Source organism: Delphinus delphis, chromosome 19, assembly GCF_949987515.2.
Source record: "Delphinus delphis chromosome 19, mDelDel1.2, whole genome shotgun sequence".
NCBI classification, from domain to species: domain Eukaryota; kingdom Metazoa; phylum Chordata; class Mammalia; order Artiodactyla; family Delphinidae; genus Delphinus; species Delphinus delphis.
The window spans coordinates 41,724,524-41,747,829 of NC_082701.1; the positions used below are offsets into that span (position 1 = coordinate 41,724,524).

The 23,306-nt window shown below is 52.9% G+C and overlaps 2 protein-coding genes across 3 annotated transcripts in view; one reads left to right on the forward strand and one right to left on the reverse strand.

Moving 5' to 3' along the window:
* The window catches only part of MYO1D (myosin ID), a 350,137-nt gene extending 334,195 nt beyond the window's left edge, over nucleotides 1-15,942 (forward strand). For both annotated transcript variants that reach the window (XM_059997534.2, XM_059997536.2), the window contains exon 22: nucleotides 13,538-15,942. In XM_059997534.2, the coding sequence (XP_059853517.1) occupies nucleotides 13,538-13,694 (157 nt within the window). In that variant the 3' untranslated portion in view covers nucleotides 13,695-15,942. The remainder of the gene's footprint in view (nucleotides 1-13,537) is intronic.
* A 1,006-nt stretch (nucleotides 15,943-16,948) lies between these two features.
* Nucleotides 16,949-21,418, reverse strand: CDK5R1 (cyclin dependent kinase 5 regulatory subunit 1). The gene is made up of 2 exons (XM_059998144.1): nucleotides 21,053-21,418; nucleotides 16,949-20,732 (listed from the first exon to the last, which is right to left on the reverse strand). Exon 2 carries the CDS (start codon nucleotides 20,591-20,593, stop codon nucleotides 19,670-19,672), a length of 924 nt encoding a protein of 307 aa, XP_059854127.1. The 5' UTR covers nucleotides 20,594-20,732; nucleotides 21,053-21,418; the 3' UTR covers nucleotides 16,949-19,669.
* Between the last annotated feature and the right edge of the window lie 1,888 nt (nucleotides 21,419-23,306).

A 23,306-nucleotide genomic window follows, 5' to 3' on the forward strand; every position in this document is an offset into this window, starting at 1 on the left:
CCCTGCAGCCCTTTAACGGTGCCAACTTTCACGCCTTACGTAGTAGCTATTTGTCAGCAAGTCGGCCTCCCTCCCCAGACTCTGAGCGTCTTGAGAACGGAGGCCGTTTTATTATCTATCTTCTATCCCAGAGCCTTAGACTCAGATATTTGATGTAGGACATGTTTCAAGATAATGCCGAGGAATTCCTGAGCTCATGGCAAGACTTCTTCTTAGTTCCCAACCCTGTTCAAAAGTACCATCATTAATCTTATTTAAGCATTCTTTCATGACTCTCTTTTCAGTGTATATGTCCCCTGTGTGTGTGTAGCTGCAAACCGCCTGAAATGCCCAGTTCTCGGATGGCAGAGACTGGGGTCCTACAAACTCCCCTGTGCAGTGGGCCACAGCCCCACACACATAGAAGCTCAGATGCTTCTTGATGATGGTGAATAGAACAGGTAGATACAGGATGGTATTCCAACAAACCACTAAAAATCATCTGTTCAAAGGAAGATGTGGGTCCTGGTTTGTGTTCAATCCAGGCTTATTTAACACCTTCATTAATGATGTGAATAGAAAATAAACACCAATGTTCACAGACGGAGCTAACTTTGGAGGTACTGTTAGCAGAAGTATCAGGATAGGAGGAGCAGAAATGTAAGCAGCAAACAGCCAAGACGGAAAAAAAGAAGAAAAAGAAAAAGCTTAACACAGCAAAGAGAAAAAAAAATCTCTCAAACAGATATTTTTTGATAAAATAAAGCCCCAAAGACAGTAGAGCAAATCACTGAGATGAGAAGTTGAAGGGAGACAGAGAAAGAAGGGAGAGGTGGGAAGAGAGAGGAGGTCATGGAGGGTGGGATGGACGCAGAGGACCTGAGCTCAGGCTCCAGAGCCGACACCCTCTTGTTGGAGGTGACGGGGCAGCGCCCTGAGGGGACACCACCCCTGCCCGTGATGCCACTCTGTCCACAGCTGCCATCCCATTTGTTTTGTGGTAGAGGTTTGGTTTGGTGGTGTTTTGTTTTGTTGCTTCTGTTTTCTGTTCTTTCCTCATATCTGAGGGAGCGGTGGGTTTGTTCTTTTAGTTCAGTTTTGAAAGGTTTCATTATCCCCGGCATAAAGCATCAATTTGGACATTTTGGGAGGGACAGAGGAATGCAGCCAGTAAAGAGTCCAGATTCCAAATATATAAAGCAAAGTGGAGCGTCCTCACTGCCTTGGTCTCTGATGTTGGTGGAAGGGAAACAAATCCAAGGGCCGAGCAGCAGTCACTGGGCCTCTCAGGATGGGCTCAGCCCGGCCATGTCCAGCACACAGAGGCCAGGCCCGGGTCCACCTTGCCAGGGGAGGGTCCCCGACACACGAAGAACAGGAACCTTCTGGTTGACAAAACCAGAAGCCAGGAGCCTCCAGAGAGCTACAGGCCTCCTCAGGGACTCCAGCTGGAAAGTCAAGATGCCAGTGTGCCAGGGAATAGTTTAAAAAAGTACCTGAATTCTCCAAGCACCAGGAGAGCACCCCTTCTTTGACAGCCTGGAATCAACCAGGCCTGGAAACACCAATGTAAAATGTCATAAATGCCCAGGAAGCGAACGACAAGTGGTGACAGTGGGGGTCGTGGCTGTGGGTCAGGATGCCCCAACCTTAACACCATGACAGCAGATTCCAAATGCTATTTCCTGACTCGTAAGCACCAAGTATTAAAGAATTGCACGCAGCAGAGGTATTGCCCCACGCTACAGCTAGACACGTCCGTCCATCTGAGGTCTAAATGCAGTGGGGCAAAAAAAAATAAACTTAAATAAATAAATAAATGGAAGGTGGCTTCAATGTGTCACTCGAGAAACAGACACCACTTTGCAGCTGTGCAGAACTCCTCGACCTTACTAAGCTTCTGTGCCCTCATCTATGGCATGGGCATCATGACAGTGCCTCGCAAGGTGTCAGCAAGGATTAAATGAGATGATGCATGTAAAATGTTTAATACGGCGCCTAGTGTGTGGAAAATTCTCCATCAGTGGAAGATGATGATTGTCAAGTTCCCCTCCCCCAATCCAAGACCCCTTTTACAGCTACACAAGACGCGCTGCTAAGTAGCACCGGCCACAGCCAGCAGACGGCTAAGTGATCCTGGGGCGTATCTGTTCATATGACTACGGGTATCACTGAGAAACATGCATGGAACCAGTGTCTACTCATCTCCATTCAACCTCAAAAAAAAAAAAAAAAATGACAACACGTTCATTGATGTAATTCCTGGAACTTCTTCAACCTTGCGTGTATGTTTCCAAAAATCCATGAGTCCAAACGTTTGTCATCCTACGAACATTTTTGTTTCGCTGAGAACTTCATTAGCAATGGGGCAGCAGCACCTAATACGTGAGAGTTTGGATTTACAAAGCGGAGTAATGATCCACTTTGCAGAGGGTTCTTTGGCTCCCGGAAAGCATCCCTGGAACAGTGAGCATCCCCAGGGCCTCTTCATCTGCCTTAATGCCTTCATCTGCCTTACACTGCCTTCATCTGCCTTACACTCTGTACCTCAACACACCCTTGCACAGAGCACAGTGCCAGGAAGGCACCTGCTCCCCAAAGCCCAGCCCCTGCTCACCGATGGCGCCAACTCACTTCTCAACAACACTGCTTTGAAGATGCTTGACATTGCCCTCAGGTCTTCTGGTTAGTGTCCGATGTCGGAGTGAGTCCCAACTGCTTTCTTAATTACGTCTCTTTCTGTGACAGTTATGGAACTCCTATTCCGTATCAGATGCTGCCCTAGGAGCTCTTGATCAGGGGATGAAAACTGCTCAGAAGCACTTAGTAAGTAGGGAGCTCAGCTAACGATTATATCTATGACTAGTTTAGTGGCAGCGTGCACAGAGGTTAAGACTTGGACTCCAGCCCGGGTGCCTGGGTTCAAATCTGGCTCCACTGTGTGACCTTGGCAGGTACTTAGCCTTGTTGGGCTTCATATCCTCTTCTGAAAATGGAACTTACTTCGTGCTGTCATGAGGATTTCATGAGTTGCTGTTTGTAAAGCACTTTGCAAAAAAGCATACAAGGACTTCCCTGGTGGCGCAGTGGTTAAGAATCCGCCTGCCAATTCAGGGGACATGGGTTCGAGCCCTGGTCTAGGAAGATCCCCCAAGCTGCAGAGCAGCTAAGCCCGTGTGCCACAAATACTGAGCCTGCGCGCCACAACTACTGAAGCCCGTGTGCTGCAACTACTGAAGGCCACATGGCCTAGAGCCCGTGCTCCGCAACAAGAGAAGCCACTGCACTGAGTAGCCCCTGCTCGCCACAACTAGAGAAAGCCGGTGTGCAGCAAGGAAGACCCAATGCAGCCAAAAATAAATTAAAAAATTTTTAAACAGCATACAGTACTTATTATTATATTCTTTTATTTGATTTCTATTTGTATTGCATTATAGTCAGAGAAGATAGTTTCAGTCAGATGCTAATTCTTAAGTATTTATTGAACCACCTTTTAGGGTCTGTTACCTATTCCAAGTGTACTTCAAAACAACGTGTGTTCTCTAATTGTTGGGCGTAGTTGAGCACACAAGCTTATTAATTGGGTTCAAATCTATGTTATTAATTGGGTTCAAGTCTATGTTCTTTTAATATCTGTAGATCTATACGTTTTGGGGAAAAGTATATTAAGATGGTTGACTATTTGCAGACATGTCATTATATCTTTGCAGAGCTCACGCCATCTCACACACAACACGTTTTTAACTTTTATTTTCTGGAGTGTATCTTCCTGGTGAACGACTCCTTAATAAAGGAGACAGTTATCTCACGAGTTCTTTTCCCCAGCCAGCTTTCTTGTGATTAACATTTGCCTTATGGACCTTGTTCCGTTCCCTTAACTTTTCTTTGTCATTAGGCTCTAGATGGGTCTCTTGCAAATAGTCTTATAGCTGCAGTTCTCAGTTCAATCTGAGATCTCCCTTTTAACAGGGATTCACATCCATGTCAGTCTGTGTTTTCTCGTCCTCACGTTTCTTTGCTCCTTTTCTTCCCCTTTCCTCCCTTCCATTAAGTGAAGCAGACTTTCTTCTCCCCCTCCCTTCCTTCTACTTCTCTGGAACGTGTACGCGGCCGTCTCACGGTCTCATTTACCGTCCATTGCCATCATTCCGCAGCTTGTCTGTGGAGCCTGAAGTTCATCGGCCCCCCTACCCTCCTCCCAGATGAGACAGGGACCTTGAAATGCTTCCCTGGGGCCACACCCCGTCTCTCATGTTGTTCTTCTCCAAGATGTCGTCCAGCGTTGGTTTAACCCCCCCCCCAACCCACCGCAATAGCCATCTTCGTTGCTGCTGCGTTTACAGTGAACACTTACTTAGATTGACCTGCACGTCTGCCTGCTTGTCTGCTCCCCACGCGTCGCCCACACCACTCTTTTCCTCTGGATCCATTGTCTTTCCTGACGGACGACGACGGGTCCTTCTTCACCTGAGAGCTGAGCTTGCCCGACTTCCCCAGGTTCACCCTTGTTTTGTCTGAGAAAGTCTCCCTGTGGCACTCGCACTCAGGTGATGGGTTGGGGATAGAATTCTAGGTTGACGGTTATTTTCCTTAAACCCTTTGATGAGTCTGTGTTTTCATTTTCCCCCCTCATATTTGATGAGAAAGCCTGTTATTCCTTTGCAAGCAATGTCTCTTCTCGCTCTGGGTGTTCTTCAGGTTTGCTCTGCCTTTGGTGACCTGCAGCGGATCTGCTTTTCAAGAAGTCAAGAAAGCTTGAGGTTTCCGGTTTTTACTGAAAAACCTTTGTTTGTGTGTATCTCCTCACGCCATGGTTCTGTGCCCTTCTGCCAGGCTGGGAGGCAGACTCCTGGTGGGCTTTCCTAGGCCGGGCAGCCTCATGCTGACCTCAGGCCTGGTGCCCTCGCAGTGGCCTGCACGTCCTGGGCTCGGCATCTGCTGGCCTCCCATCCCCTCCTTCCTCCTGACTGCCGGAGTTTACCCCCCCTTTCCTGCAACCTCCACTGGGGAGTTGTATTCACATCGGAGACACTTGTAAGCGGTCGGGAAAGCTTGTCAGCTCCGATCGTGCTGTTGGAAGCAGCACAGCACCATTGCCTGCTCAGAGCTTCGAGAGAACTGGGGACACAGATGAACACCCAGCTCAGCCTGGGGGCGGGGGTGGGAGGCGGGCAGTTCTGGAAAGCTCCAGGGAATGACTGAAGAGGTTTCAGCAGGGGGACGACAGGATCTTTTTCGTGCCTCTGATGACACTGTGTAGGACACGTTTGAAGTAGGGTGCCGGGCAAAGTGAAGACAGAGGAACGGGTTAGGAGGCTACGTCTGGAACCAGGAAAAAGGGGCTGAGGTTCTGGGCAGTGATGGTGGTAGTGGAGAGAGAATGAGAAAGTGAAATGAATAGAACTTGGTGCCCTGACCTGGGCAGAGGAGGGATCCAGGCTGATCCAGGCTTTCTGTCTCCGTGATGGGTAGATGATGCCACCTCTCCCCGGGACAGGCTTGACAGGAGGAGGGAAGCAGTTTGGGGAAAGGGCCAAGAGGATGAGCTCAGTGTTGGACATAGGAAGACTCGGCCGTCTGCGGCACGTTCAGGGGATTTGTCTGGTCGGTGGCTGCACATACGTGCTTGGACCCCTTGCTGGGACAGGGGACACTGGGTAATTGTCTGTCATTGAAACCACAGCATGGGTGACACACTGTAGGAGAATGTACAAAATGAAAAGGACTAAAGGTAAAACAATATTTAGGGAGTGAGGAAACAGAAACATACTCCTGCATGATTCCTGCTGCTTCTTGAGGTCTGACATGGCCCCTTCTGGAAGCCTACACCGGCCACCCACGCTTAGGTGGCCCCTGTGCGTATCTCGGTGTTTGTTAAACTTTGCCCATCCTCTCAGTGTTGACGGGTGCCTTGAGGTCGGGGCCTGCATCCCACCCATTTTGTGTTCACTCTCTCTGGACGAAGCCCACCTCATTGTGGGCGCTTGGTAAATACCCGCCAAGAGAAGGAGAGCGGGTGGGGGAGGGATGGGTGATGGGGGCCCAAGAGAGGAAAGCCCTGGGGGAAGGGGGTCCCTGACCCGAGGGCCAGGAGGGTTGGGGGATGGGCGGGGGTTCCGCCCACTGGGCCAGGAGCCTGCGCCGGGGGCCTCGCGACGAACGTGCTGCCTGCCTAGAACCATATAGTGACTGGAGTTTTATTTTCTAAATAAAAGTGGTGTCACCCCATCCCTCACCAGCTACAAACCCAGAGAGGACTCAGTAGATCGGAGATGCAACGCCCCCCCCCCCGCCAGGATTGCTGGCCTCTTAGACTCGCTCTAGAAGTGACTGTGGTCGAAGTGTCCATTCGACCCTGACAAAAACAGAAGTAGCCCTTCCTAAAGGAGGATTTTGAAAGACCTGCCCTCTGTGATTTGACATGAACAGAGGGACTTCCTTCTGGAAGGAAGCGAAACACACGGGGAACAGCTGCAGACATGGGCGGGCCACTGTCCTCAGGGAGAGCTGGAGACCCTGCCCTTGTGCCCGGCGGCGTCCAGGTGGAGGGCCGCCTGTCCTGATGACGCTGGGGTTTATCGTGAAACACTCGCTCCGCGTATCACCCCTGGGAAAAGCATCTGTTTACGACCTGCCTGTGCTTGGTGCAAGGCAAGCTTCCCCACACACACACATCCTGTGACCAAACACAGAGAATGCTGCGTTAGTGCCGAAGGCTCTGGAACTGCTGGCCACTCCCCCAGAGGATCCGTGCACCGGGCCGCTGCACTTCACCTCACTCCCATCCCGGTTCCCTTTCAAGTGTTAGAGCTCCAGTAGGAAATGCCACTGGAATGCCATGGAGAAAAGAGGGTGGGCTCAAGTCCCAGGCTGCCAGGGGTAAGAGTCTTCTGCCGACCAGGGGTCTGTACAGGAGGGGACATGTTCTGGGCTGCTTCAGCCCCTGGAGAGACTTGGGATGTCCCACCCTGTGCAGGACTTTTCAATGTGCGGCTGCACCAGCACGCCCGCGGATTTCTCTGATGAGCAGAGGACTGGAGGAAACGGAAGCAAAGTAACTTGATCAAGGCCATTTGCCTGCAATGATAGCTTGGAGCAGATGAAACAAGATGAAAGTCCCCGAATTCCACAGTTTGCTGAGCCATTAAATCCTGTAACAGAAGATGGGGAGGAAAGCCCCTCCCCCTTGCGGCCAGCCAGCCTCCATCGCAGCTGTCACCCGCAGCTATAAAATCTCCTTTCTTTTCTTGAAAAAATAAGGAGGGTGCTCTGGTCCCGTAAAGATTTCCAGTGTGTGAAGCGCTAGCAGGAGATGTCACCGGACCCCCTGGGGTGTCCACTCCCTGTGTGTTGCTCGGGCCCTGCCACTGCTCTGTCTCCAAAATAGGCACAAGAAACCCCTCACTGGCCTTAAAACCATTTTGGTTTGAACTTAAAATGGGGAGAAAAAACATGGTTTGAGGGCAAGTTCTTATTTTTCCTTTAGATCAACCCATTTTAAAAAGATTATTGCGTGGACTTCCCTGGTGGTCCAGTGGTTAAGAATCCGCCTTCCAGTGCAGGGGACGTGGGTTTGATCCCTGGTCAGGGAACTAAGATCCCACATGCTGCAGGGCAACTAAGCCTGCACGCTCTAGAGCCCGCGCACCACAATTAGAGAGAAGCCCTCACGCCGCAATGATAGATCCCACGTGCCGCAACTAAGACCGGACGCAGCCAAAAAAAAAAAAAATTTTAATTATGATAAAATACCCATAACTTAAAATTTACCATTAGTCACAGTTAGTACATTCACAGTGTTGTGCAACCGTCACCACTGTCTAGCTCCAGAATATTTTCATCACCCCAAAAGGAAACACCCTGACACCCTGACTCCTCTGCTTTCTGTCTCTGTGGACTTGCCTGTTCTGGACATCTCATATGAGTGGAATTACACACAGTATGTAGCTTTCTGTGTCTGACTTCTTTCACTTCGCATAATGTGTTCAAGGTTCATCCGTGTTGTAGCAGATGTCATTACTTCATTCCTTTTTATGGCCGAATAATATTTCACTGGATGGATAGACCACATTTTGTTTGTCCCTTCATCAGCTGATAGATATTTGCGTTATTTCTACTTTTTCTTTTTTTCTGAAGTATAGTTAATTTACAATGTTGTGTTAGTTTCAAGTGTACAGCAAAGTGATTCAGTTATATATATTATTACATATTATGTATATTTATTATATATTATATATATTTATTATGTATCATATATTATTTTCCAGATTCTTTTCCATTATAGGTTATTACAAGATGTTGAGTATAGTTCTCTGTGCTATACAGTAGGTCCTTGTTGTTTACTTATTTTATATATAGTAGTGTGTATATGTTAATCCCAAACTCCTAATTTATCTGTCCCCCCATTCCTCTATCCCCTTTGGGAACCATAAGTTCGTTTTCTATGTCTGTAAGTCTATTTCAGTTTTGTAACTAAGTTCATTTATACGATTTTTTTAGATTCCACATATATAAATGATATCACGTGATATTTGTCTTTCTCTGTCTGGCTTACATCACTTAGTATGATAACCTCTAGGTCCATCCATGTTGCTGCAAATGGCATTATTTCATTCTTTTTATGGCCAAGTAGTATTCCATCGTATATATGTACCACATCTTCTTTATCCATTCATCAGTCAATGGACATCTGGGTTGCTTCCATGTAAATAGTGCTGCAGTGAACACTGGGGTACATGTATCTTTCTGAATTATGTTTTTCTCTGGATCTATGCCCAGGAGCAGGATGATACTATAAAACTCCTAGAGGAAAACATAGGCAGAACACTCTTTAACATAAATCGTAGGAATATCTTTTTGGATCTGTTTCCTAGAGTAATAGAAATAAAAACAAAAATAAACAAATGGGGTCTAACTAAACTTAAAAGTTTTTGCACAGCAAAGGAAACCATAAACAAAATGAAAGAACCTACAGTATGGGAGAAAATATTTGCAAACGATGCTACCAACAAGGAATTAATCTCCGAAGTATACAAACAGCTCATGGAGCTTAATATCAAAAAAAAAAAAAAAAAGAAAGAAACAACCCAATCAAAAAATGGGCAGAAGACCTAAACAGACATTTCTCCAAAGAAGACATACAGGGACTTCCCTGGCGGTGCAGTGGTTAAGAATCCGCCTGCCAATGCAGGGGACACTGGTTCTAGCCCTGGTCCAGGAAGTTCCCACATGCCGCAGAGCAGCTAAGCCCATGCACCACACTACTGAGCCTGTGCTCTAGAGCCTGCGAGCCATAACTGCTGAGCCCGTGTGCCACAACTACTGAGCCCGCATGCTGTAACTACTGAAGTCCACGGGCCTAGAGCCCGTGCTCCGCAACAAGAGAAGCCACTGCAATGAGGAGCCCGCGCACCGCAACGAACTAGCCCCTGCTCGCTGCAACTAGAGAAAGCCCACGTGCAGCAATGAAGATCCAGTGCAGCCAAAAAATAAATAAAATTAAATAATTTTAAAAAGACATACAGATGGCCAAAAGGCCCATGAAAAGATGTGCTAATTATTAGAGAAATGCAAATCAAATCTACAATGAGGTATCACCTCACACCAGTCAGAATGGCCATCTTCAAAAGGTCTACAAATAACAAATGGTAGAGAGGGTGTGGAGAAAAAGGAACCCTCCTACACTGTTGTTGGGAATGTAAATTGGTACAGCCACTATGGAGAACAGTATGGAGCTTCCTTTAAAAACTAAAAATAGAGCTACCATATAACCCTGCAATCCCACTCCTGGGCATATATTAGGAGTTTTATAGTATCCAGTCTTACATTTAGGTCTTTAATCCTTTTTTTTTTGCGGTACGCGGGCCTCTCACTGTTGTGGCCTCTCCCATTGCGGAGCACAGGCTCCGGACACGCAGGCTCAGCGGCCATGGCTCACAGGTCTAGCCGCTCCATGGCATGTGGGATCTTCCCGGACCAAGGCACGAACCCGTGTCCCCTGCATCGGCAGGCGGACTCTCAACCACTGCGCCACCAGGGAAGCCCCATGGTCTTCAATCCATTTTGAGTATATTTTTGTATATGGTATTAGAGAATGTTCTAATTTCATTATTCTACATGTAGGTGTCCAGTTTTCCCAGCACCACTTATTGAAGAGACTGTATTTTCTCCATTGTGTATTCTAACCTCCTCTGTCATAGACTAAATTGACCATAAGTGTGTGGGCTTATTTCTGGGCTTTCTATCCTGTTCCATTGATCTATATTTCTCTTTTTGTGCCGGTACCATACTGTTTTGATTACTGTAGCTTTGTAGTATAGTCCGAAGTCAGGGAGCGTGATTCCTCCAGCTTTGTTCTTCTTTCTCAAGATTGCTTTGGTTATTCAGGGTTTTTTGTGTTTCCATACAAATTTAAAATTTAAAATTCTGTGAACTAGAACAAATGAAAAATGCCATTGGTAATTTGATAGGTTCTGTGAACTAGAACAAATGAAAAATGCCATTGGTAATTTGATAGGGATTGCATTGAGTCTGTAGATTGCCTTAGGTAGTACAGTCATTTTAACAATATTGATTCTTCCAATCCAAGAACACAGTATATCTTTCCATTTGTTTGTGTGGCCTTCAGTTTCTTTCATCAGTGTGTTATGTTATAGTTTTCAGAGTACAGGTCTTTTGCCTCCTTCGGTGGGTTTATTCATAGGTATTTTATTCTTTTTGATGTGATTGTAAATGGGTTTGTTTCCTTAATTTCTCTTTCTGATATTTCATTGTTAGTGTATAGAAATGCAACAGATTTCTGTATATTAATTTGTACCCAGCAACTTCACTGAATTCATTGATGAGCTCTAGTAGTTTTCTGGTAGCATCTTTAGGATTTTCCATGTTTAGTATCATGTCATCTGCAAACAGTGACAGTTTTACTTCTTTTCCAATTCTCTTATTGCTGTGGCTAGGACTTCCAAAACTATGTTGAATAAAAGTGGTGAGACTGGGCATCCTTGTCTTGTTCCTGATCTTGGAGGAAATGCTTTCAGCTTTTCACTATTGAGTATGATGTTAGCTGTGAGTTTGTCATATATGGCCTTTTTTGTTTTTTTTTTTTAATTTTTATTGGAGTATGGTTGCTTTACAATGTTGCATTAGCTTCCACTGCACAACAAAATCAATCAGCCATACACATCCAGATATCCCCTCCCTTTTGGACTTCCTCCCATTTATATGGCCTTTATTAAGCTGAGGTATGTTCCCTCTATGCCCACTTTCTGAAGAGTTTTTATCATAAATGGGCATTGAATTTTATCCAAAGCTTTTTCTGCATTGTTGTAAATAATGCTGCTATAAACATCCCTGTACAAGTTTTTGTTTGAACACCTGTTTTCACTTCTTTTGGGTATATATCCAGGAGTGGAATTGCTGGGTCGTGTGGTAATTCTGTGTTTGACTTATTGAGAAAGCAAACTCAATCCACGTTGTCTTACTTTGTTGTCTGCTGATGGCAGTGTGGACGGCACCAGCCGGGGGCTGCTTAGCTGCCTAGCTCTTCAGACCAAAAAGCCAGTTCTTCTTCCTGCCCTCAACACCTGGAACCACTCACCCCCCTCTCTTCTGCCCAGATCCCACGGCAGCCCCACGGAGACAGGCAGGGAATCAGGGCAGGGCCACTCAGGGCTGCGGTGCTGGGGCTCCGCTTGCTCCAGGCCAGCCAGAGGGCCAGGATGAGGGTCGAAGGACCCCTCACCCAGATCACGGGCTGTGCATCTATCCCCAGGGCAGCCTGGCTCCCGCAGGAATGGAGAAGTGCCCGAGTCACTGCCTCCAATGGGCTCTGCTATTTTTATGTCCAAGTCTGGTTAAAAATAGCCGTCCTAAGCCAAGGTTTTAGCTGCAGCTGACAAGTCATTAAGCATCAGATACCTAATGCCCATGAGAGATAACCACGGGTCTCTTCCTGTGTTCATTTTCTGTTTCTACAAGATGTTTAACAAGAAAGGGGGCTTCCCTGGTGGCGCAGTGGTTGAGAATCCGCCTGCCAATGCTGGGGACACGGGTTCGAGCCCTGGCCCGGGAGGATCCCACATGCCGCAGAGCAACTAAGCCCATGCGCCACAACTACTGAGCCTTTGCTCTAGACCCCGTATGCCACAACTACGGAAGCCCGCATGCCTAAAGCCTGTGCTCCGTAACAAAAGAAGCCACCGCAGTGAGAAGCCCGCACACCGCAACGAAGAGTAGCCCCCGCTCGCCACAACTAGAGGAAGCCAGGGCACAGCAATGAAGACCCAATGCAGCCAAAAATTAATTAATTTTTTAAAAAAAGAAAGCAGGTAGGAAACAGCCATGAGGAAAGCCCCTAACAACATCTCCATCCCTGCCCCCTGGGCGCGCCAACAAAGCCCAGCCCAGTGTTCTGGGCACTCAGAGGCCAAGAGCGCCACTGCCCGCAGGCCCCCTTCCTGCGGAAAGTGAGTCTGAGTGATGGTGCCGCCCAGACCAGCCGGTGCCTGGGCAGTGCCTCCCTGTCCCCTGGGCCAGGCGGGCGGAAGCACAGTTGTGCCGGCCTCCCCTGCCGTCCGACCCTTGGCATCCCGTCCAACGCCGAGAGCAACAGCCACCCAGGGAGCCTGGCCCGCCCGCCCCCAGCGCCAACCTGGGGAAATGAAGGCGTTCAGAGCACAGGGAGCAGGGCCTTCTCCTCTCACCTCCCAGCGCGGAGAGCGCCGATGAGGCACGAGGCGCAGCGCGGGACTGTACCGGCCGCTGAGTCTCCCAGCTCTTGCATCTGCGGCATCTGAAGTGCGTTCAGTGCCCAGCCAGGCGCCTGAGGACGGGCGCTGCTCCTCCCCAGCAGGTGCGCAGCCACCCCGCGGGCACTGGGCACTCCGGGCCCTCCGACTGCTCAGCAGGTGGGAAGAAGCCCCGCTGGGCCAGCAGGGCCACGTGGCTCCTGGGCAGGGGAACGCGCTCCTGCCCCGCACGCTGCCAGCCACACAGGTAGAAGCACCGCTGACCCTCCCTCCCACTTCCCGGCCTCCAGGAAGCTGACGTCCAACCGGTTCTAACAGCGGGACCCGCGACAGGCAGGGCCGAGCCGGGACTCACAGAAGACATTTCTCTCATCGTCGTGGTAGTCAGGTACCATGTGCGGGGAAGAGTCTCCACTTATCACTGGACGCAGCGCCCCCAGGGCTCCGTGTTGCCACCAGAGAGAACTGATAAACAGTGTCATCAGAGCCCCGTGCTGTGACATCCCCCTGCTGACATCTAAAGCCCAGTGACTGGTCCTCAGCCTCAGGCCAGAGGGCGGTGGCCGTGCCGCACTGCAGCTCCCTGCCCTGTACTGCCCCACAAGCGGGTTCTCAGGAGCCCGGCAGCGCCTGAACCTCGGGCCCTGGCTCCCCCAGGGCTTTGGTTCGGGACCGCAGCCCAGCACCATCTCTCCCGGCCTCATCCTCTCTGTGCCCTGGCCTGGAGACACCTGTGAGGCCCAGGGGCTGCCGGGGAGACTCCCCCACCTGGGCCCCCTGCTAACCGCCTGTCTTCTTTTCGGTCCTTCCAGTGAGAAGCGCCACCTTCAAGTCAACGTCACCAACCCTGTGCAATGCAGCCTGCACGGGAGGAAGTGCACCGTCTCCGTGGAGACGCGGCTCAACCAGCCGCAGCCCGACTTCACCAAGAACCGCTCGGGCTTCATCCTCAGCGTGCCGGGCAACTGATGCGCAGGGAGGTGGGGCCGCCCGAAGCCCGCCCGCTAGGCTCCACGCTGGGAGGGGCCCCCGCCTCCCCTGCGGCCCCTCCCCGAGGCCCACCCCCTGCTTTCTGCCTTTGGCCTCCGTCTTCCTCGGTCCCAACTGTCCGCAGACCCCTCAGCAAACCAAAGACCCCGTGTCCTGCCCAGCCCCTAGCCACCACCCCACCCCACCCCCCACCCCCAACTACAGCTCCCCTGCAGTCAGAGAAGGCCGCCCGCTGCCAGGCCAGGTCAGCCTGCCTGACCCCGTGACCAGCAGCTGGCCCTGCAAGGCGAGGGCTTGGGGAGCCCGGATGCAGTTTCTAGCCAAAGCCATGCCCTCGGGTCGGGGGAGGTTTGGGGGAGATGAGCTGGGGAGGTAGCCCTGCTCTCTCCCTGGGCCCAGCTGCCCTCTCCCCAGGGTGATGGCAGCCCCATGCCCTGGCTCAGGGAGCTTCTCAGAGCTCCTCGTGGACCCCCTCCCCGCCAGCAGCCAGCCAAGACCACCAGGTGAGCAGGTTCACCTGTAGGGCCAGCCCCTCAGCCCAGGAGCCAAGGGCCGGCAGTCTGTCCTGCCCAGAGCCTGCCCCCAGCCCCGTGGCCACCTCCCCAGAGAGCGCAGCGCAGGGGATGCTCCAGGGATCATCTTACTTAACCGCACAGCCTGGGCCGTGGTTGTCTTGCACTTACTTTTGCAGTTTGCTAATCATATCATGTCTGCTGTGCCCACACTCGTGTCAGGAACGCTAATTAATAAAATAGAATGGGGGGTGGGGAGCAGGGGAGCAATCCGGGGTTTGGAAGTTGCCCCTCCGAACACCTCTGCCTCACACTCACGTGGAGAACCAGGACTGGGGTGGGAGGGCCTGAGCCCCAGGAACTTGGGGAAGTGGAGCGACAGAAACAGTGCGGGGGTCCTGGCACTGCAGGCCAGGCCAGGAGAGCCGCCGCCTTGCCAGTCCCTGCCCAGCAGAGAGCGCGTGTGCTCCAGATGCTTCCGGGACCACCCTCCTCTGAGCCTCAGCTGAGGAGGACGCCACACACCCCCTGGGCAGCCCGGGCCTCCCGGCCTGGAGCCTTAGAAAAAGGAAAGACTCAGGCACCCCGTGTGGTCAGGGGGCCGAGGGTGAGCCCACGCCCCAGGAGGAGCCGAGCAGGATGTCAGAGAGGGACGTGCTGACGTTTTCTCCGCTTTCTGCCACAGAGGCTCCCCCTGCCACCCCGACCCCACAAAGCATACCAGGTGCCACCTCCTGTGCCTGCCGCGGCCCCCTGGCCGGCTCCCAGGTGGTCCCAGCAGCTTGGTCTCTCGGCTGCCCCACCCCTGCTTCCCAGGGCTCGAGCACATTCTCACCCCGTGCAGTGCACAGCAAAGAATCCCGCCGGCAACCTGGCCTTGGAAACCCATTCATCCTCCAAGCCTGGTCAGCTGCCCGCACGGGACCCCGTTCAGCAGCGCCCATAGCTTTGCCAATCGCCTTGACACTATCGATCCATCTTAACTGGAACATCACCTCTCCTTTCCACTCGTTTCCCCAAACTTTTTGCTTTACTAGATACATGGAAATGTATGTTTTAGACACACCAAAAAGAACATGCCAAACGAGTGCCGTTCAGAGGCTGGAGAGGACGGGGGCTGGAGTCCTGCCCTTCCACCTTTTGGTGTCGCCTCTGGTCCCTGAGCCCTCAGCCAGAGCACCACCGCCGTCCACAAGCACTTTTTCATGATGTCCTACAGAAAGTCACAGTGTCTGGCAACTGAAGAAAGAATTTCGGGTGTGATCACAGCGCTGAGGGGAAGGCAGGAGGACACAGTGATTGTATGCGATGAAGTGTTTCTCTTGATTTAATTAAATGCAGTTTTATGGTTTGGTGCGTATATTCCTATTTTCCATTAAATTAACTTTATTTCTAAAGCATATTTTGATTTATCATCAAGAGCAATAAAGCATTAAATCTTACGTTTAAAGGTGTTCTGCTTTTTGAATTGAAAACTGTATCTACAGTTGTGAAATTTTGGCTCCTATAAACTGTTAACCCAGAGGATGGAAGGGAGCATTAAACACAAATCAAGTAAAAATGGAGGATAGTTTACGTGGGGCTGTTGATGAAAAGTATTCAATGGTGAGTGCGAAGCTGGGGGGAGGCGGAGCCGGGAGGCGGACAGGCAGTGGAATCAAATCCAAACACTTTCTCCCACCATTTTGAGGCCTGTGCACTAGACTTGAAGCTCATTGCTTTCACGTTTACTGAGATCGAAGCATGCATAAAGGCAAGGCTGGGATCTCCAGGGCTGCAGTTGGAGGAGAGGTCTGGGTGAGCTGTGGCTCGTCAGCCTCTCCCCGAGCCCTCAGGTTGGGGTCGGGGAGCTGCAGACAAGCAAGGCCCTGTGGGGAGATGGGGCATCCCCAGCACCCAAGGGCGCCGCAGCCAGAGGATGCTACCGGGTCCCCGGTTACTGGCGGGACGGAGCCCGCAGTGATGGCTTCTGACTCAGACAAAGGAGGTACCCCGATCACAAGGCTGACAGCTTCCAAGGTGCCACCTGAGCTGTGCCCCGCCCCCAGGCCCAGGGCAGCTCCAGCCAGCGGGGGACAGGGCCAAGGGGGTTGGGGGGGGGGGAACCAAGTCCAAAACGCCAGGTCCCAGCAGCTCAGGGTGGTGGCGTGAGTGGGCACAGACGGCTGGCAGTACAACCAGTAGGGGGCCCCACCCTTGCCACAATTAGGGGCTAGGGTGGCTGCTTATCTGGGAGCCCCGGGGTTGGAGTTCTCTCTTTCAGAAACCTGCACAGAGCTAGGCTGGTGGGGTTGAGCCACATGGACCCCTGCTGGCCTGGGAGCCTCTGGGCCGTGGACCACGAGCAGAGCCAGGCCCAGGACACCTGGAGCCACAGCCTTAGTGCCAAGCCGGCTGCCCTGCAGGACCCGCTGAGCCAGCCCTCGCCAGGCCATGCCTGGGCCCGACCCTCTGGCTGGAGGTCCCGGTCACCCAGCTCCGCCAAGGCAAGGGAGCCTTTGGAAAGCAACTCCTGAGAAACCAAAGTTGACTTAACCTGTGCTGCTTTCTTAATCACCTTAACATGAACGCGCTCGTTAAGGCCTCTCCCCTAACCCTCCCTCCGCCCATACTCCCCTCCCCCACAATGCAATCCAATTATGTTTTAAGCGCAGGAATCATTTATAAGAGGGGCCCCCAGCCTGCTCGTGAAGGATGTGCCCACAGAAAAGGTCTATGTAATGGATGGTCAGTGCATTTTATTTACTCAGCACAGTACAAAAATAAATAAAAATAAGGGAAGGGGAATTAAATTACAGCCAAACTGAGCTTCATGACCTTGTCAGATTATAAACCACACATACTTACAAACACGCTACGCATACATACAAAATGAGACAAATATAAATTAATATTAACAACACCCACAGTTTGGTCAAAGAATAGCTACAGAAGAAATTGCACTAAAAAACCAACATACATCGCACGTGTGTAATTAGCAGTTTCAAATATACAGCTATGAATAATTCCGAGTGAAAAAAATGGTACATTCTCTTTTCATTGCAAGTTTAACAACGGCTGGAACAAAACTAAGTTCTAATAACTGCATGGAAAGAATATATCAACCCTTCAGGTTTACAAGAAAGAGAAAAACCAAATCCTGAACTATTATTCCTGTGACTTGTTCTGTGCACGGGTGTAATTTTCACAGCCATCTAAGATTAATTTTCTTAAGACACAAAATGCTCCTGGTTTGCATGCACAATATCACTGTAAAAGCAACAATGAAAGAATAAAGGGTTTTTTTTTTGTAGATTAGTTTTTTCCTTTTTTTTAATTGTTCTAAAAGTAGTCTTCATAGCAGCATGTCAAATGGGTTCATTGCTTGCACACTCAAGTATATCAGTTCCTCTACACAATACTGATGACCAGTGCAAGGGAGGGAGGAGACCCCACCAGGCTTCACATTGATGGAACTAGAGAGTTCTTTCCTTAGTCCCCAGCCACTCCTGAAATTTGCACCGCCTCCAAAACTTAAAAAAATAAATATGGAGAGAGAAGGAAACGCACAGAACTGGAATCCTGCGGATGCGCCTTCCCGCAGTTTCAGGCCCAGCGCAGCCCGCGAAGGAGCGACTACAGACCCACGCCCCTGCTCTTGAGAGTCGGCACCCGGACCCCCCTCTCGTGTGCCGCCAGGGCCCGCTGCCCCCACGGGCCTCCTACCTCAGGTCACACATGGCAGCAGGATCTGCACAGACGGGCTGGGTGACAACTCCAGCAGAGAAGAGGCGCCGCGGCGAGGTCCGCGCCAGCAGCCGCGGGTTCCTTCCAGCCCCGCGGCAGGTTATCTGGCTGGCGGTCCTGAGAAAGGCTCAGCGTGGGCCTCGGGGCGCAGCTGCGGCCAATGCTCTCCGGCTCGGGCAGGCCCTCTTCCTCGGGAGCACCACGGGCCCGCAGTCTCAGCTCCGGGCCTATTAAATCGGGACCTCAATTTCACAGCTTTTTCTTTTTTCTGTGAATTTCAGTAGTGCTTCTGCTGAAATCGGCAGCCACCTGGAAGCTAATCCTATGTAAAACCGCCCCCTGCCTCCCCCCAGCCTCCCCTTCCAGCACCCCCTGGGGGACTGGGACTGGAAGAGAGAATTCTCTGTAGCATCTTCACATCAGTCTTTGTTCCCCAAAGCCGAAGGGACAGAGAAAGACTTGCTCCCTTCTCTTGGTCCTCTCCCAAGCCCCAAGCCACCGATCTGGGAGAATTAGAAAGAAAATTGATTAAGTACACATCATGTGTTTTTACAGCCACCAACCAGGCTAAGGTGGAAACCAAAACCAGCAGCTGCAAATGATCAGTTGTAGAATCAGCAGGCAATCAGGAGTTCTGCTCCCGGCTTGTAATTGTCTCCAAGGTCCAGCTGTCTCACTGGCCCTTTCGGGACAAGGCTTCACCTTCAGAAGAAACTGAACTGTCTGGGAACAGCTTTAAATCAACAGGGGTGAGGGCGGGGGTACATCATGACCCCATCACCCTGACATCACCCCCCACCGCCCCGCAGCTCTGCAGGACAAATGTCACGTGCACCAGCAAGAGGCCTTAGCCCTTAGGTGGGCACCGGCTCAGTCCCAGGCATGGCAACCCCACCTGCCCAGAAGGCAGGCTGTTGACAATGGGCACCTGAAGCTGTCCTGGCCTTCACCACAGGGTGACTAAGCTGCATGATTCAAATGAAAAATTCACCCAGGAAAGGAGTTGTCCCCAGTTTCACCCCACCCCTTTAGAGCTGGGACCCAAAATGAAAGAACTTAATGAGTCAAACCAGCTTGTTAACCAACACTGCCAACACCGCTGGGAGCAGGGGAAGGGGGGCGAGCTCCATGTCTCCACAAAAGGAAAGCCCTTGTCCCTAAAAAAGAAAAAAGAGCAAACCGGGTCGTGCATGGTCAAACGACAGGACACAATCTGTGCACCAGGCCGGCTTCCCCTCAACTGAAGAGGCTGTCCCAGAGCCATGGGCATCTTGCCTCACAACCCCACATGCGGCTCAGTCAGGGTGGCTGGCTCCAGGAGCCTCTGGGAGAATGGAGGACCCAAAACAGGACCCGGAAAAGGGCCTCCAACCAGAAACTCTGGGCTGCCTGGCTGTGGGGAGCAGAGGGTAGCCTCCCCTGCCTTGGTCCAGCAAGAGCACAGGCGGCAGAGGCAGGTCAGTCCTTTGAATTCCCCAAAGTGAAAGGTCAGGAGCCAGGGTGTCTCTGAATACATCTTCTGAATTTTGCACAAGGTTCGGGAGTTCAAAAGCATCCAGAGTTCTTGGCAGAGCTGAAGAAAACCCCAAGGAGAGAAGGTGGGAAGGGAGGGGCCCTTCGTGGCTTCGCTAGACACATACTGTACACAAAATCTGATTTAATAATAAATTTTTAAAAATGAATTGAATCCTTGAGCCGTGATGCAGGCTAGCAGGCTCACCGGTCCAGCCCTAGGAGGAGCCGCTTCTTGTCCTCCTGGCCACTTTCGTTCTTCAGGTCGGAGAACACCTGTGTGAAGTAGTGGGGGTCGGCGTTAATCTGCAGCATCTTGGAGCTCATGAGGTTGATGACGGAGAGGCAGCGGTCCCAAAAGGCCTCCTTGCAGCTCTCCACCAGGAAGGGCTTGAGCGGGTAGGAGATCTCATTGCCCATGTAGGAGTAGGAGAGGTACAGGCAGGTCAGCAGGACGGCCTGGAGCTCGTGGTCAGAGCCCACCTCAGAGGAGATGACATCCCGGCAGAGCATGTAAAGGAAGACCACGTTGGCGGGCGTGATGAAGCCCTGGTCCTGCCAGCCCTGCAGGAGCAGCGAGCGGTCCACGCTGCGCAGCCAGAGCACAGGGTCCGTGGGGGACAGGTGCTTCAGGCGGTAGCACCGGCGACAGAGAAACTCACCCAGGCAGCGCAGCAGCTCGCTGGTGGACGCCTGGACAATGACCCGTTTGGGCGTCCCTGCGGAGGTGACGGCAGGATGCGGGGCCTTCTTGACGGAGGAGGAGACCCCGGTCTGGGAGCCCGAGAGCTGGCTGGCAGGGGGTGCGGGCGGCTGCGCCGGTGGGGGCTGGGCGAACGTGGACAGGTTGGCGCACGACAGCGACTTCTTCAGGTTCTCATTGTTGAGGTGCGTGATGTTGTTCTGGTAGCTGCTGTTGGGCTGCACCTTCTTGGAGTTCTTCTTCTTGGCCGACACGGCCACGATCCTCTTCCAAGGCAGCACGGAGATGATAGAGTGCCGCTTCAGGTTCTTGTCCTTGGCGTTCTTGCTGTTCTGCACGGCCGTGTAGTGGCCCACCGTGGCCGCGCCATCCTCAAACAGCGTGGCCTTCCGGTAGCTGGGGGACAGGGACAGCACCGTGCCCATGGTGCCGCTGCGCGCCGGGCGGGTACCTGCGCCCCTGCGCGCCCAGCCTGCCGGCCGGAGGGACGAAACAGCTCACCAAGCCCGAGGCGGCCAGGGGGAGGCCGGGGCGCTCCCGGGGTCGCTTGCCGCCCCTTCGGATCTGTGTGGAAAACAAGATGGTTCTCAGCACCAGGCGGGGCTCGCGTCGCGCTCCTCCGCCCCGGCCTCGGCGGCCCCGCGGACCTGGCCCCGGACCCGCGCCCAGGCCTTCCCCGGCCGGCACGGCCCCGCCCGCGCCCCCGCGCCGCAACCCGGCCGCTCCACTGCGGCACCGGCACCCGCGCCCGCCAGGGTCCGGATGGCAGCGCGGGGGACCGGGAGTCGGCGGAGGTGGCCGGGGACCCCGCCTCGAAACCGCACGCGGCCGCGACCCCGGCCCGGCTCCCCGGGGACAGCGGACGGCCCGAGGCGCAGGCTTACCGAGCAGGTGGCTCCTGCGCTCTGCACCCTCCGCAATGCGCGCCGCGGCTCGACGCCGCGGTCCCGGCGCTCGGCGGGGCTCGGCGGGGCTCGCGCTCGGCGGCGGCGGCGGTGGCGGCGGCGGCGGCTCCGGAGCTTCTGTCCAAGGTTCTGCTGGCGCCGCGGCCCCGCCCCCCGCTCGGCCGCCTTCGCCGCCGCCGCGCCCGCGCCCGCCCCGGCGCGCACCTCAGCGGCCTCCCTCTCGGGCGCGCGCGCGGCCCACGCGCAGGCCCGGCCAGGCCTGGTCTCGCCCGGGAGCCGGAGCCGCCGCCGTGCTCAGCACCAGCTGCGCGCGGTGCTGGCAGCGACACGGCCGCGAGCCCCAGGCGCCGCTCTACTCGCCGCGCCCCATCCAGGACCCGGGCTCGGGCGGCGGGTACTCGCGGCACCGCCCCGCCCCTCCCCGCCCCGCCCCACGGGGCCGCCCCCCTCCCACACTGCTCGCCGCCCTCTCGGCGCCGCCCCACCAGCAACAGCCCGGCCGTGCGAGAGTCGCGGGCGCACCGCGCAGCCGAGCTCGGGCGGGTGGAAAAGCTCCGGGCGGGGCGGGGCCGAGGGCCGACCCCGCCCGCCGCCCCGCCCAGACACGTGCTGCCTTTGTTCCCGCCGCGGCGCCGGCAGCTGCGGCCGCGGGGGCGCTCTCGGCCGCGTCCCCGCCCTGGCCGCCAGAGAAGCCATCCACGGAGGCTAGGACCCCGAGCAGCCTCCTTCCATTTAACCTCCTCGTCCCCGGGGACGTAAGCTAGGGAGCTCAGGGAGCAAGGTGGGGAGAGGCTAAGCCTTTGCTGAGGCCGCCTGAGTGCCCCAAGCATCCCAAGGGGACTGTCGCATCAGTTTTGAGTGCCTTTCCCTCTGGGATCTCTGTTGCCCCATCCCAGGTAAATGCCCACGGCCCAGGTACAGAGCGACTAGCCTTCCCACACCACACCTGGGACAGAGCCCTGAGGCTTCTGGCTCGGTCGCTGCCCCAGAGAAGGGCCAATACTGAGCCCATCACAAATGCGACCTCAAAATTTCCACCAGCCCTCTTGTTATAGAACAACTGAAGCAACTGCTTCTCCAACCAGCCTCTGATCTGCTGATTTAAATATTTTTCATGCTAAGCATATATAATTTGAAGATTCGGTGCCCATAAAATTATTAAATTCTGAGTAAAACTCTGGGTCTAATAAGAACTTTTCCTCTCACAAGGAACAAGAATCCAGATTCTTCACAAAGGCTATTCTTCACTATTCTTTGTTTAGTTCTGGAGATTGACTCAGATTTGACCACAAACCTGGGAAACAGGAGACTTAAACAATATCTTAATCCAAATTACCGCCTCTGGACCTGGTGATGAGGAAGTAGCAATCCAGAGAACACCCAATCCCCTGACTCCCAGGCCACTCCAGCACACAACCTGTGCCAGTTCTGCCCACTGCTCTAAGCAGTAAAGAAATCTGGTATCATTCAAACAATGCTACCATCATCAGAAAGTACTAGAATTTGCTAAAGTACTACTCAGAGATTCCTCTGTCAACAGTGGCAACAAAGCTTTAGGGGCCTTGGTGACCATACAGTGGGAAATGCATTACTCTGTACCCAGAAGGCTACTTCTTGTAGAGTCCTTGAGAAACATCCACAGTAGCTGTCATCTTAACTTAGAAGATAAAGGCAGGCCCTTAGCCCAGTGTGCCCCTCCCTCTGAACATTCCTCAGTGTACAACCCCTACCTGCTCTTCAAATGGAGCTGTCCTCCATAGTAAGGAGCTCTAAGAAGCAATCTCCTCCAGGTCCACTGGCCCAATGACTCTCTTCCTAAGGCAAAGTTGGACCCCAGCCTTTTTTCATCCTGCCCCTAATGGAGGCCCAGCTCCTGAGTTGGCCCATGTCCACACTGCCTTTCCTGTGTTGAGCAGGGGTTAAGTGCTTTCCACTTCCCAAAATATGCTTAGATTTCTAAGCCTGTAATCCACCCCTCAGAACTATCTGGAGCCGCCCTGTACTTACCTGTACCTACAAAATTTCAATACTAACTATTCCAATTCATGGTGGGCAGTACCCAGCTCCACCCCACCCCATTTCCCAAACCATGGAAGCTCGCATTGGCCTGGGCCTTTTCCAGCCTGCGTCCTCTCTTGCCTTTGCCCAGCCAGCCCTCCCCTACTACCTTCAAAAAGAGCTCTTGGCAGAACTACTCCAACCTCCTCACACTTGTCAGAGGCAAAGTCATGTG

Coding starts and splice junctions, on each gene's coding strand:
- CDK5R1 (XM_059998144.1), bottom strand. CDS start 20,593: ATGGGCACGGTGCTGTCCCTGTCCCCCAGCTACCGGAAGGCCACGCTG.